Here is a 15,920-nt window from a genome sequence, read left to right as displayed (position 1 = left end):
AAGGTAACAACATGCTGACAGAATGCAACACTTTTTTGCCCCTAGAGTATTGTTTTCATTGTAAAGAATTATCAAGAGTGCTTGTTAAAAACTTGGATTTCCTGTTTCTCTTTCAGAGGTTTTGTTCCTGTCCAGAGTAGAGATCAGGAATCCACAGTTTTTTGACATAAGCATTTTTGGTAGTTCTTGAAGGAATTAACTGTTCTAGAGGAATACAGATTTTTAAAAACAATCGCAAACTAAATCCTATTACCAGTTACCTAATATTAAAGAAGGAGCTCTGGAATTAACAAATTATGGGGAGCTCTGGTAGTATATGCCTAAGGCATCTGACTATTAACCAGAAGGCTGGCGGTTCAGACCCACCAGCCACTCCTCGGAAGGAAGGTTGGGCAGTCTACTTCCGTAGTGATACTGCCTTGGCAACCCAAAGGGGTCACTATGAGTCGGGGCCGACTCGATGGCACATAACAATAATATTAAAGAATAAGATGATGCAAGAAGACCAAGATAACTTACTGGAATTTTAAATTTTGTAATTTTAAAGGACTGTTAGTTGATTATATTTTTAAGGTAAAATTAGTTTCCTTTTCAATAATTGAATTAATAGGGGAAAAAATGTATCTAGAAGGGAGCGAAATCTGATTTACAACCTTATTTTTAAGAGACAATTAGAAGTTACAACTGGTGCCTTGTTTTATCTTGTTAGGATGCCCAGGATACTTTGTGTGGAGTAGCATCCTTGTTTTCTGTGCACACATGTTAGCTTGTGTATTATTTTTAATTGGAAGGAAATAGTATATCAGGCTACATGTGAATACAGTTGGTATTTGTACAGTTCTGTCATTCATTCTTGCAGGTGGCTTTCCTGGGGGAATGCCTGGTCATTTTCCTGGAGGAATGCCTGGAATGGCAGGGGGCATGCCAGGAATGGCAGGAATGCCCGGGCTCAATGAGATTCTTAGTGATCCAGAGGTTCTTGCAGCCATGCAGGTAAGAATTGGAAGAACAAAATGGGACTTTCTATGGTTAAGAGGCTTCTTTCATAATTCTATGTGGAAACATAAGTTATTCTGTTACCGTTTTTGTTTCTGAATTATCAAATAGCCAGTTATGTAGCTGTTGTATACATTTTTTTTTATTAGAGTGAGTAGCTTAAGCTATTAAAAATTCGTTTGTAGGAAGTACTTAGTAATCATTTGCAGTTATTATGTCCAGTCTCCTTTTCTTCAAATCAAAAGATTACATGCTTTTTTGGATTATCTAGTTCAAATGACTTAATTGAGCTTGGATTTGAAGTAAATATTTGTAATATGAGTAATTGAAATGATGCTAAAAGTTACCCTTAGTGAAATACTTGGAAAGATACTACAGGGACTTGTTATTTACTAGTGGAACACAGGTCCAAGTTCCAGATAACATGTTAAAATTACAGGTCTACATAGCTGGGATTTAGAATATGAAAAGTTGTTGACCCAGTAGGATTTAAATACTGGAAAGAAAAAAAAAAACCACACTTTTCTTTACAGGATCCAGAGGTTATGGTGGCCTTCCAGGATGTGGCCCAGAACCCGGCAAATATGTCAAAATATCAGAGTAACCCAAAGGTCATGAATCTCATCAGTAAATTGTCAGCCAAATTTGGAGGTCAAGCATGATGCTCTTCTGACAGAAAAAGCTCTTGCTGAAGGAAAAGCAACTAGATCACTCAATGGATGTCGCAATAATACAAACCAGTGTACCTCTGACCTTCCCATCAAGAACGCTGGGGTGCCTTGAAGAACACCCTTCTGCTGCCCCAAATGGAGCTGAGACGTTTTACAGTGGTTTGCCATTAGGGTATTCATTTAGATAATGTTTTCCTATTAGGAATTACAAACTTTAAACAATTTTTAAACCTTAAAAATATCTAAAACAAACGAAAAGGGTGTGTTAATTCTTCTATTTTTCTTTACTAATCATTATTTTTCCTTTGACTTGGTTGGATAGGGAAGATACTTAAATATGGAATATTTCTCACTCTAGCTTGAGTGAAGTAAGTAAGGTTTACCAGGCAGAGACAGCTGTAACTCATTTAAATAGATAATGTTGGAGTTGGCTAGACAGTTAACTGAGGCATTTTGATTTGTCTTCTTAAATGCTTTATTTTTTAAATAAATGATTTATATTGATAATAAAACTTGGGACCACTGGTATTGCAGTAGCAGCTCTGTATAGACATGGCTTGGTGTAGGGCAGCAGCAATCCTACTACATTTTATACAGTGTGAGCCCTTGTGTAGGGTGCAGTTAAATCTAACCCTGGTGAAGGAATGGATGGTTTTTGTGATGCTGCAGTAGAGTTGGACTACTTAGTTCTATTATTGTCCTATGTGTAAAATAAATGTTTCAAATTATTTCCACATGGGGGAAACAGGAGTACTATTCTTGTATTCCTATGTTTAAATTTACTTTTCCTGTAAGAAGATACCCAATTCTGGTTTCTGCTTGTTTTTCACAGTATTTTCCCTTTACTATTCTTGGGCTAAAAATAGTTCTGTTTTTTCACTAACATCGTCATTGCTGCCATCGTTCACAGCATAATTGTGCAGGCATATTTACTGCTGAGTTTTGTTTAATATGTAACACATCTGATTATGTAGGGTAATACTTAGTTAATTACTTGGCTAAGAGGTTTCATGTTTATGTGTTAGGTTTACACTTTGGTGAAATCCTGTCATATCAAAAGTGTTGGAAGGAGAGATTCCCATTGGTGTTTTGGTCTTCTGTTTAGGAAATACCTATATGCAGGTGGAGTTAAAATCATCTTCTAAAATTCGTCTTTGTTTTGGAGAGTATGAGGTTTGAAATGATCCACATAGAGGGGGACTCTTAACTTCTTGATTCAGCATATTATTAGATGGATGAGATCCATGATGGTTCTTCATTATAGAGTTAACCTGGAAGATTTCTTTCTCCTATTTGACTATTCCTTAGGTACTGCAGTCATAGCCCCACCTCCTCTTTATCTCCCTCTCTCTTTTCCAAAGGAAAAGAAAATGATAGGTTTATTTCTGTTGTGCGTTCAATTCTTATTTTTAAATAAGACTAAGTACAGGCACTATGTACCTGGACATTTACTAGATTTCTACTATCCATTTAAAATGCTAGTATTTAAAAATAATTTTAAGGGATGATGCCCTCTCTCCTTTGTTTATTTGAAGAATCTTAGTGGTGGCAGTAATGAAATTAAGGAGTACATATCTAAAACAGCACATTTCTGAAATTGTAAGAAAGTTGATTCCAGTTCTAACCCTTTTGTTGTATACAGCAGATAGAAATGCCTCTGTCACATAAATGAGAAAAAGCCAAATGCTGATTGAGCATGTTTTTTAAACCATTTAAAAATACCATATAAACTTGCTTTTGAGCTTGCCAGTGTCCTTTTTGTTAATGTGTGTTCTAGTCTCAAAACTCCCAGTGTGTCTTGTGAATAACTCAAGAAGACCAGTGGCTTTTGAATTCCTTATTTGATTTATTAAACTATACATTACCTACAGCATTCTGACCCTACAAATATTACCATAAAGGGGTAAAAGTATAACTAGCCTTCTGAAAATGTGCTTTTAGGCTTTGACGTTACACAAATACAAAATACATTATTCATTTTCCTAGAAAGTCAACATTGCCTTCTAAAGAAGAGATTTTTTTCTTGTGCTAATAATGCTATAAAAAGGAAAAGAAAAGGTGATTTTTTTCTGCTTAAAAATACATAGTTACTGGATATTTCTAGCTACATGCAAAATAAAGTTTGGTTTCAAATTGGATATTGACTTTTACCCCCTTTTTTCCGTACATTTTCTACTTCTATTTTTCTTTCTTTTATAATGTCCCTAGTGCTCATCTCCTTAAGCTAGTTTCTAGGTATAGCAGGCTATAGATTATAGAACGCTGTTAACAAAACCCAAACCAGTTGCTGTCACGTCTGTCCTGACTCAACGGCAATCCCACGTGTTGCAGAGCAGAGCTGAACTCCATCAGGTTTTCCGGACTGTGACCTTTCCAAAGCAGATGCCAAGCCTTTGTTCTGAAGCGCCTCCAGTTGGTGGTGAACTGCCAGCCTTAACAAAGATCCCTAACCATACATGAGTTAATGTAAAATAGCTCTACATTTCTTTCAGGCAGCAAGCAGTTTCAAAGGAGCAGTTGGCTTCCAGCTCCCAGCTCTGGTGATCGTCTTGTAGCCTGAGGAAAGAGGAGTAGGAGCCAGGGAAGCATCAGATGAAATATTGATGCTGATATGTGGAATTGATGTGTTATTTATTCTGCTCATATCCCATTGGTCAGCTTTTTTTGTCTTGAGGTCTTAACCTAACAGCAGAAAAGCTGGAAAATGAAATCCATAGCTGTGTGGTTGCAAAAACGGCAAGGAGAACACGTTCTGACCTCCTCTAATCCCACAAGAGGACAGGATTACCAGCAGTAACCCAAGGCCTATTCCTACAAGGCCAGACATGCTTCCTCCTTCCAGCCCTTTCTCTAACCGTTCTCCCAAAGCACCCACCACCTCTCTCCTGGGTTCGATAATTCTCTGCAGTGGCCACACAGAGCTCACAGATTATGGGCTTTATTAGGGAAGCACCACAGGCTACAATTCTAGTTCAGGAAAAATCGCTGTCTCTCTCCCCGCCCACCGTCCCTCGGCCAGCAGTCTCTCAGTCTCTTTCCCAGCAGTGCTGGTCCCTCGGTGTTTCACTCAGCAACGCGTGTCTCTTATGTGTCTTTCAGCAGCACATCTTCCTCAGCCAGCAGTCAGAGTTCTGCCTCTAGGAGGCCTCCTTTTGAGCCCGGCAGGGTGGTCAAACTAGCCAATTATAGCATCAGAACTCTCAGCGAGAGAGAGAGTGGGCACCTCCCAGAACATTGTTTTGTGCCACTCCCAACAGAAATACTCCAGGTGGACACCTTCAGCAATCAGGAGCTCCTCAGTTGCTTATAGACAATCCCACCTTGGAGTTTACAAAGACTTATGGGTAGAAAACTAAGTAATTTACTACACCACAGTGGTCATGGACCCAACAAAAAAATTACTGCAGAAGAAATGGAGAAAAGATGTGAGTGACAGCAGTCTGCCACACTAGGAAATAGTGGCTTGTTGAGGGAGAAACAACTTCCATTTTGCAGATTGGGTAATGTCTGAAACTGATGCACCTGGGTAGGCACATGCATTGGCTGAATAGCACTTACTCTGTGCAGGCCATGCTGTGATCCATTTTCAAGTACTGACTCAATTTTGATAATGACCATCAGAGTAACTATTCTTATCCCCATACTAAACTGAAGCTCTAAATGTAAGTGAATTGCCCAGGATAACAGCGGATTATTTGTGAAGCTGGGATTTTCACTCAAATCTTACAGCCCCATAAGTCTTCCTCTTAAAGACTGCTACCTCTTTATATGCAAAAGCTTGCTTCTTGTGGAGTTGTTCATTGCTTCCAGAAATTGAAAACAAAACAAAAGGTACACGTGAAAGGACTTGGTTAAGTAAACTAAGGAATATCTTGCCTCATGGGTGTTTTTACTGGGCACACCCAACCCTCGTTTCTCCTAACTTCAAGGAAGCCCTTAATTTACTCATGACAAGACGAAAAATAACAAGAAAAGGTGGTTAGTTGAGTCAGCTTCAACTCATGGTTTTCTGTAACAGGACAATACATTGTCTGGTCCTGTGTTATCCTTGGGATCGTTGGTATGTTTGTATCCATTATTGGGGCTGCTGTGCTCTGTTGACTTCTTTGCTGCCCCACTACCAACCGTGATACTCTCCCTTTTCTAGCAATTGACCTTCCTTGATGATGTGCCTATAGCAATCGAGGACTGTAATTTAGAGTTCAGTGTGTACTAATACTTGCAACCACTATAGGAAACTTAATAGAGTTCATAAGTTTTGAGGAGGAAAAGATCTTTAAATAGACAGTAACTATGGACAAGGATAATAAAGGCAAAAAAAAAAAAAAAGTTGTTTAAAAAATCTTGACAGTTATTCAGTAAGACCTTTTATGTAGAGCTGGTGGAAGTGAAAATTCGACATTTTTTATGAAGGCCACCATTTTCTATGAAGTTTATTAGTACTATAACAACTCCTTTTGACTAATTTTTAAAGGGAAATTCTACTTAGAATTGTGGATTCTAAGAATTAGGCAGATCTGGAAAAGCAAGGAGGTGAATAGAACTAATATAAACTAAGATATGATGCTCTGAACACTTGGGTATCCAGTATGTAATTAGAATATCTTAACAGTTCCCTCACCTGGATCAGTAGAATGTTTTCAGGTTGTGGCATAACTAACCAATACCACAGTTTGAATGTATCTCAGTTCTTCTGTCTTTTTCATTATCCAGCTTTCACGTGTATATGAGATGAGCAAAAAGACCATGGCTTGGGTCAGGCACACCTTAGTCATCAAAATAACATTTTGCCTTTTTAATAGAGGTCCTCTGCAGCAAATCTGCCCAAGGTAGGTAGTATGTCGTTTGATTTCCTTGGGCCACTTCCCTGGTCACTGATTGTGGATCCAAATAGAATGAAATCATTGACAACTTTTAACAAATACTAAATTAGATGTAAAAGTGAATATCTAGGAAATTTGCTTTAAAAATATGAACTATCTTAAAATTAAGCATCATAACTTGTTATATGCCCTCAAGTCGGACCCGACTCTTAGCAACCCCCCTTGGGTTTCCAAGGCAGTATCACTAAGGAAGTAGATTGCCCAGCCATCATTCCAAGGAGTGGCTGGTGGGTTTGAACCACCAGCCTTCTGGTTAGTAGTCAGATGCCTTAGGCATATACTACCAGAGCTCCCCATAACTTGTTAGTTCATCAAGTCATAGTACTATTGTAATCCCTACATTTTCTATTTTCTTACTGCATGCTCTGATTCTGGTTACTTCGTAGGACAATTATTTTGTAGTATTTTCAGTAAACTAGAAGGTAAAGAGGAGATAAAAAAAGGGAGATACTAGCAATTCGATGGTTAGGAGTCTTGCTTTCCATTTGGGAGACCAGTTTGCTTCTTGGCCAGTGCACCTCATTTATGATACCAGTGGGTGCTTGGCATGTTGCTGGGATGCTGAATGGGCTTCATCAGAGCTTACCCACTGGGAAGACAGATCTGATGGCCTAAAAACGCTATGGATTACAGTGGTATGTTCTGCAGCTGGTCATGGATGGGGCAGTGTTTCTGACTCCTGTGCATGGGCTTTCCAGGAGTTGGGCAGGTGGCAGCAACTAACAAATAATTCAAGCCTTAAATAGTTAATCTGACATTTTCTCACAGCTGAGATACAGGAAAAAAAAAAAAAATCTGCATTATATCTGCTAGAGGTTTATGCCAACAAGTAAGAATTCTGATTATTATGAAAGAAAAACACTCATTAAGGTGTGCTTAAAATTGTGTATCCTACATACTCCAGTACATAGCTGATAAGAGAGACTTTCCCGTTTTATTAGGAATCAGTGAACTAATTAACGATTAAGTTCATGAGTCCCAATTAGAGTTTCCCAAGGCCCTGCTTCTGGCTATGTTCCAGTGCCAAGATCATCTCCATTTGACGTGATTCTGTGCTTCCATGTCTTGACTCCAGGGGGTAATAGTGTTCCTGGAAGCCATTCCTAGACACAATGCTTAGCCGTAATTCAACCATTTAGTAAAGTGTCCTCGAATGTTTCCAACTCAGCGACCCCGTGCACAACAGAACAAAACACTGCTGGGTCCTGCACCATCCTCAGTCCTTGCTGTGCTTCAGCCCATTACTGCAGCCATTCTATCAATCCATTTTGTTAAGGACCTTCCCCTTTTTCGCTAGAGACTGGTCCCTTCTGACATGACCAAAGTACAGAGGCTAGTCTGGCTATTGTCGCTTCTAAGGACCACTCTAGCTGTACTTCTGCCAAGACAGATTTGTTCTGGCCATCCATGGTGCAGTCAGTATTCTTCCCCAACATCACAGTTCAAAGGCGCCAACACTTAAGGCTCCCTTAATCACTGTCCAGCTTTCACATGCATATGAGACAGTTGAAAATACCATGGTTTGAGTCAGGCACACCTCCACCTGCAAGGTGACATCTTTGCTCTTCCTAACAGTCACTTTAAGGAGGTCTTGTGCAGCAGATTTGCTCAGTGCAATCGGTCATCTAATTGCTCTACTGCTGTTTCAATGGGTGTTGATTGCGGATCCAAGTAAAATGAAATCCTTGACAACGTCAATATTTGCTGTTTATCATGATGTTCCTTATTGGTCCAGATGAGAGTGTGTGTGTATGTGTGTGTGTGTGTGTATATATATATATATATAAATAATTTACAATTTTTTTTTAATGACTAATTCGTAGTGAAGGTCTTTGGTCTTCATCAGTGTTTCAAGTCCTCATCTGCTTATCGCAGGTAAATGAGTCTTCCTGCAATCGTGATGCCACATTTTTATGCTCAAGCATGTCAATGATTGTGAGCATGGTGCAGGGACAGTCTGTGTTTCAGTTCCCTTGTGCATAGGGTTGCTATGAAAGAAAAACTGCCATGGAGTCGATTTGACTCAGCGACCCCTCCTTGGCTTTCCGAGGCGGTATCTATAGAAGTAGATTGCCCAGTCTTCCTTCCTAGTGGCTAGTGGGTTTGAACCACCAGCCTTCTGGTTAGCAGTCAAATGCCTTAGGCACTACGTCTTAAAGTACAGCTACATAAATTTAAAGGGCCTCAAAGCAAGTAAGGTCGTTGGTACTAACTCATTTTACGAAGGAGGAAACCAACAAGGTTAAATGTCTTCGAAATTTTGCCAAGGAGTTGATACCGGGCGCGACTGGTAGGTCCTGGGAACGTGGTAGCACTGCAGTCAGTCCTAGGAACCCAGGCATTTGATTCATCACCAACCGCAGGCACCCGGGATTCAGGCACAGGTGGCACGTCGGCCGGCTCCGCGGGCCCAGACGCGCCCGCCCCCGGAGCCAATCAGCGCCTAGAGGCGTTCCCTGGCCTGCTTGACCGCCTTTTCCCCGCCCCGGAGGTGGCTATCGCCTGGAGACAGTAAGCGCGGTGAGTGTTCTATGACCCGGAAGTGGTTGTCTCTTAGGAGGTGGACGGCCCTGAGGGGGTGGGGCTTGCGACGCTCACGCCCAGGCCGGGCGCTTCATTCGTCTCACTTCGCTGGCTTCGGCGTCTGCCGGGGAAGGGTGGCTCTGTTAGCAGGGAGCAGCGCCAATGGCTTCCGTGCTGTCCTACGAGAGCTTGGTCCACGCCGTTGCCGGAGCCGTGGTGAGGCGGGGTCTTCACGCCCGGGAGGTGGCGCTTCCCCAGGGCCGGTCCTGCCTGTGAATGGGGGATGGGGATGAGAGGGAGAGCTTGTGGGTTGGGGTCTCCTGTCGTAATGGTGGGACGGCGAAACGAGCTATAGGCAGGAAGTTGCTGGAAGAATTTGTTGGGGTTAGGGGCGACAGTCGCCTCCCCGGCCCTGCCAAGGCTCTGGCCTGTTTGAGATGTCGGAGATAGACAGAGGTGCTCACACGTACCCAGAGTGGAGTTGGGAAGAATTGCTGTTTTCTTTGCTGGTAATTCCTCCACCCTCTCCACCCTTCAACCCCCACCTCACTCACAAATTTGGTCTCAAGAACCTAGGACTGGAGCTGTTGCTTGATCAAACGGGTAACACAGCCTATTTAACACACTTGGCACAGGCAGGTGGCGGTGCTTACTAGAGTATCGCTGCCAAGGTAATTTGGCAGGGTAAGATGCCCCTTGCCACCCCCCTTTAGTCAAGATCAAGGTTGCTGCCTGGAAAGGTGTGGTATGCACTTAGTTCTTGAGCTTCTGGAAGTCTCAGTTCAATTTGACACTGTCGTACACCCCTCCTCCCTTTTCCTTGAAACTTTCCACTCTTGGCTTGGACAACTTTCCTCTCTGGTTCTCTTCTTTCTGCTGCCCTTTCTCATGTCCTTTACCAGCTGTCAACAGACACCTAGACCGCCTGGAACCATGGTATCTTCAGGGGAACATCACTGAGTCCCCCTTTCTGCCCCCTCAAACTTCATGGAGAACTCATGTTTTGTGTAGACTAGTAAAGATTGAACTTAAGTTCCGTTATTTGTTAGTGGACTGTAATCCTCACTTTCCTAATTTGTAAAGTGAAGATGATGATACCTGCCTCACAGACGATGATACTGCATGGAAGTGCCTCATTCAGAAGGGTTGATTCACTCATGGTAGCCAGTGTAAAAGGCACTTGCTTGACATCCTCTAGGGTGGCCATGGAGGCCTGTGTATCTCCATGTGTGTGAAGGGAACAAGGAGTCAGATAGTTTCACTGGACCAAATCATGTGAATCTTTAACTGTGAGTTGGAAAGGGAGCTTTTGGAGGTATTGAGCGTGGAATGAATGATTAACCTTTACGTATGATCACCTTGGGAAATCTGGCGAGAGTTCACTGCACAGGAGCAAAGGCCAGGGTGGTAGCAGCGGAGGTGGTGAGAAGTGATCGTTAATTAACCTGAAATATTTTTATAAAATAGAGCTGTTAGGGATTCATGATTGATTAGATGTGGGGTGTAACACAATGAAGGTTGATTGACTCCAAGAGTTTTGTGACGATCTCTGGAAGAATAAAACCAGCAAACCAAACCCATTGCTGTAGAGTCGATTCCAGTTATAAGCAACCCCATAGGACAGAATAGAACTGCCCCTGAAGGCTTCTAAGGCTGTAATCTTTACCGAAGCAGACTGCCACATCTTTCTTCTGAGGAGTGGCTTTTGGGTTCAAACCACTGCCCTTTTGGTTAGCCGCCAGGCACTTAAAAACCACACGACCAGGGCTACTTCTGGAAGAACAGTGTTTTCATTCACTGAAATGGTAAAGTCTGAAGGAGCAGGTTTGGGGTGTGTGGTGGTTATGTTTGTGTCAACTCAGCTGGGCCTGGCTGAGTGGCTGGGCAGCTGGTGGTAGTTATTCCCCATGAGGAGACTGGCAATCGGCTCCATGGTGGGATCTACCACAAGCAGCTGACTAGCTGCCTTTGGGAATGTGGTCTGCTTCCTGTATTTAAGGAGAAGCCTTGGTAATGGTATCTAGCTTATGGTGCACTTGGACCCTGCATGTAGCCGTGTCGTTGCTCAACAGCCTACTATGCTCTGCCAACCTTGGGACTTAAAATAGACTTAAGTTAATGGCCTGCCGTGTGATTTGGTAACATAGGGACTGTGCCTTTTTCCTTGTCAACCTTGGGCTTGGCAGCCTCGGCAGCTAGCAGCTGTCTGAGTGAAGAAAAGCGTCTAGCTCCAGTAGGCTGGGAGCTGGAGGCAGAGCTGAAGCCCAAAACTTAGGGGTTTTCACCCAGCCCTTAGAGCCTTGCACTTGCACTTGGACTTAAAGCCTCCAAATTAAAAGAATAAACTCCTGTTTGTTAAGACCATCCCATTTGTGGTATATTTCTTGTCAGAGTGGCACTAGGTAACCAGAACAGGGGGAAAGATGAGTTTGAGTTTGGACTTGCTGAGTTCGAAATGCCCAAGAGTAGTTATGAGACTAGATGTACTCACCAAGGACGTGTGTGTGGACTGAGAGAAGTCTCAATGACTGAGCCTTGGAACACACAAGCATTGAGAGGTTGGGGAAATGAGATAGCACTAGCAAGGGAGACTGAGGAGGGATAGTAAGGTAGGAGGAAAACCCAGAGTGTGGTGTTCTGAAAACCATATAAACAAGTGAGCCCAGCTGACTCAGATGCCAATGAGGGGTGAAGTAAAATGAGGACAAGAAGTAGTCATAGGATTTGTCAACATGGCTGTCATTGGTGACCTTGAGAAGACCTGTTTTGGTGGAGTAGTGGGGTGAAGAGCTAGCTGATTAGAGTGCATCTAAGAGATAATGGCAAGATGTTTGTTCTCCTTTCCTTCTTTCGGTAAATGCCATCCTTTCATTCATCATCTTTCTTGAATGCTTTCTGTGTGTAGTGCTCTAGATGCTGGGAATATAGTGGAGAACAACGTGCTGTCAGTGTGCTACCATACACATGCATGTCCTGAAGAATACCCCCTTTTTTTTGTTTATAAGTTTGCATTCCAAATTGTGTAACAAGGCTTTTTTGGTACACTTTTCTCCACTTGGTGTCACAGGAGAAAATTAGACTCAGCTCTCTGACTCCATACCTGATGTTCTTAACACTAAACTTTTGACCATCTAGGCCCAATCTCCAGTCCCTGACGTTTAGAATTAGAAACCAAGTTGAGAAGTTTGCTGATTTCCTGTGTGAAGCTTTCTGGATATAATTCTTTCTTCTCCCAGCAACCTTGACAGTTCGTTACTGGCCCCAGTTTTACAAAGAAGAATTTGAGGCCTGGAGAGTTGAAGTTACAGGCAATTTTCAGGTTATGAACTTCCAACTTATGGACAACTCCTTTTTGCCCTTTGATGCTATATAAATTTGCCCTCACTTTGAAAGTCTTGAACCGCCCTGCTCCCCTACTCACAACAAATACGGCAGCAGCATCACTTTGTCTTGCCACACGTTTAGCTTTTAAGTCATTGGAAAGGCTTTGAGCCTTTTCTTGAACTAGTAAGGCTAATTAAGAACTGAATGCACCAAAAGAACCTTCAGTTCTGACTTATTTACAAATTTGTCTGTAGGACACCGATCCCACTCGTGACCCGGGGACTGCCTATTCTTGCTACACAGAAAGCACTGTAGCTGGGATCTGATCCCAGATTTGCTTTATCCCCAAACCCATTCTTTCCAATAGACACTCATGTGTGTTATCCATTGTTGTAGTTATGTGCTGTCGAGTCTGACCCGACTCATAGCGACCCCTCCTTGGGTTGCCGAGGCAGTATCACTACGGAAGTAGATTGCCCCACCTTCCTTCCAAGGAGTGGCTGGTGGCTTTGAACCACCAACCTTCTGGTTAGCAGTCAAGTGCCTTAGGTGCTATGATACCAGAGCTCTTGTGTTATCCATTAGGCCTTTTTATTTAACTTGCATATTTGTCTGCATGAGTATTACCAGAGAAAATAACTCTGATTCAGTGAATAACATTTTTAAATAGGTGCTAATTTTAAATCTTAAAAATGACTTTTAATCGGGAATTCCATTAGCTCATCGTCCACCACTGACAATGTATCTTTGTTCTTTTTTATTTTGTTGTTGTACTAATCTTCCTGTCATTAGTGCCATGTACTAATGCTGGCTGTCAGTGTTGCTGTTGTGACTTAGCCATTTCTGGACTCTTCTCTGGAAATAGACTAGAACTGGCATTGCATTCTTTTGACTATTTTTCATCCTTCAAGGGTGAATTAGCATTTTGGAAGTGGTCATATTTTGTCACTAGGTTGGTAGGCCAACCCAAACATCATTGTTTTGTACTTAAAAGGCATGATATCCTGATTCTGTATTTATGTGTGTCCCTGTCTGCCATTCCCATAACATTACCCACTCTTAAGCAGCCAAGTCTTGACTATGTTCTCCCAGTATTTCATTCTGACCGTGGTGCTAAGTACTTCGTCTCATCTCCATACGTGATTTGTGTTAGACAAATTAAAAAGTAGATTTTGGATGCTTACTCTTTTACAGAAAAGATGGAACAGAAAATGAGTAAACCATCTGTGTTTTGGATATGTAACCTGAAATGTAGATGCTCATGCATTCTTAAGGAATCCAGATGTTGACCATGGGGCTGTTCCAGCAGAGAGGGAGCCCAAAATCCTCATGAACTTAGACTGAAAACAATTCATGTGACTTTGCTTGCCATTTTTATCTCTTGCTGTGGTCTCTCTCCTACGCTACAGTCTGATACTGCCAACTGCTGAAAGATTTTTTCCCCATTTAGTCATGCACTAATTCATTAAACAAACATTGAGTTTCTGCTGTTGAGGTGCTCACAGTCTGGGAAGGAAGGCAAACTCATGAAAAATTAAATACGGTATAGTGGGGTGATTGCTGTGATAGAATTTATACATGGGACACGTGATGCCATTAGAGCCCAGATGAGAAAGTAGTTACTTCAACCTCATCTCACATGCACCGTGTTCAAGGTTGAACTAGTAGTTTGCTAAAATTAGATCCTTCTTTTGACTTCCTTAGCTCTTGCAGTGGTCTTTTCATTCCTGTGACTCTCCCTTCTTGTCTCTCTGCAGTCTCTACCCAGTGAATCAGCAAATCCAGTTGATTCTCTCTTTCATAGTTCTCTGACACAAATCCCTTCAGTTTTCCAGCCACCACTCAGACTGATTCCAGACCTTATTATGTCAAGCCAGATGAACTTTTGCTAAAGCAGTATTTATATTTGTGTTTTGGTGTTTCATGTTGAATGCTCTTGAGATGCTTGAATGGCCCCTGAAAGACCTTTGTTTGGTCTGTCTCTTCATCAGATACCTGTGTACGACAGGCCTAACTTCAAATTTGTTTGATTTTTGTCATTTTCCTAACCTTAATATCCAGTGCAAAATGGTAGCTACTTTATGTTTGTTTTGTTTTGCATTTGTTTAGTGTTTGTTATGGTACTAAATAAAAAAAATAATAAAAATTCAGGAAGGAAGGGGATTAAGTTCAGAATAGGTTTCATAGCTCATCCATTAAATACCTAGGAAGCCTGGAAGAGTGCTGTTAAATGCTATAGGGTAATAGATTTGAAACATGAATGTTACCAATCTGCGCTTACAAAATTTACCACGAAACCAGAACAGAATTGATTAGGTAGCAAAAAAAATAAACTCACAAAGATTTCTGGTGGTGTAGTGCATAAGGCATTTGACTGCTAACCAGAAGCCTGGTGGTTCAAACCCACCAGCCACTCCTCAGAAGGAAGATTGGGCAGTCTATTTCTATAGAGATACTGCCTCGGAAACCCAAGGAGGGGTCACTCGAGGGCAGTGAGTTTGGTTTTTTTAATTAGCTAATATAAAATATTGAGAAATATTTTAAATGGGATTTCTCTTTCTCAGGAGCTAGTTAAACCTTCTAGAAACTTCTATGTATAATTCAGTAAAACCCATGTAAGCCAGAGCCTGTGGAAGGTGAAACCTCTGAAAAGGACAACGCAAATATTTTCCACTAAAATGAGTGAGAGAGGGAAAGACACAGCCCTCCCCTCCAAAAGCAGGAAGGAGGGAAAGCCAGGGCCGCCACAGTGGCAGGACCTAGGAAAGGGAAGGGCAGAGAGGTTTCAAGGAGCTAAGGGACATGAACTTGTGTCATACATTTAATGGACTTTGGCCCTTTGTCAAAGATCAGCTAACCATAGGTCAGTGGGTCTATTTCTGGGTTTTCCGTGGAGTTTTTAAGGCTGTGACCCTTCAGAAGCAGATCACGAGGCCTTACTTTCAAGGCTTTTCAGGGTGGGTTTGAACCATCAACCTTCTGATAAGTAGTCCAGCACTTACTCACTTGCACCACCTGGGAACTCCACACACAAGATTAGGAACTGTATGTACAAGGATATGTACACTTGCAGATTGACAGAGGTAAAACTAAAGACTACTAGAGGAAAAATTTCATTTAAAAAAAAACTACAGTAAAATAAGGCAGGAAAGGGCAACAGAAAAAGAAACAAAATGAGATGACAAGCAGTACAACTAAAACCAAAAACATACTTTTTTGGTATCGACCATTCAGTCAATTCCAATTCATAACGAACCCCATTGGGTTACTGAGGCTGTAAATCTTCACGGAAGTGGATCACCCCATCTTCCTTCCACAGAGTGGCTGGTAAGTTTGAACCACTGACTTCTGGTTAGCAGCTAAATGCCTTATCCACGGTGCCACTGGAGCTCCTTCAAATAGCACAAAGTAGCTATAAATCCAAATAAATGTTGATGAATTAAATGCTTTGATTAAAAGAATATGATATGAAAATGTCAGTTCTACCCAAAGCAATCTATACATTCAATGCAATCCCAATCCA

General features: G+C 41.8%; 1 protein-coding gene across 1 annotated transcript in view; it reads left to right on the top strand.

Moving 5' to 3' along the window:
* Positions 1-1,658, top strand: part of ST13 (ST13 Hsp70 interacting protein) — a 47,395-nt gene extending 45,737 nt beyond the window's left edge. Inside the window, exons 11-12 of the mRNA XM_007941698.2 lie at positions 860-993; positions 1,530-1,658. Of these exons, the coding sequence (XP_007939889.1) occupies positions 860-993; positions 1,530-1,658 (263 nt within the window). The remainder of the gene's footprint in view (positions 1-859; positions 994-1,529) is intronic.
* Positions 1,659-15,920: the final 14,262 nt, after the last annotated feature.

This window comes from Orycteropus afer, unplaced genomic scaffold (assembly GCF_000298275.1).
Source record: "Orycteropus afer afer isolate SDZICR_OR568_19922 unplaced genomic scaffold, OryAfe1.0 scaffold00083, whole genome shotgun sequence".
Lineage (NCBI taxonomy): Eukaryota > Metazoa > Chordata > Mammalia > Tubulidentata > Orycteropodidae > Orycteropus > Orycteropus afer.
Note: the sequence above shows the minus strand (reverse complement) of the source record. Positions and strands in the feature narration are given on the sequence as shown.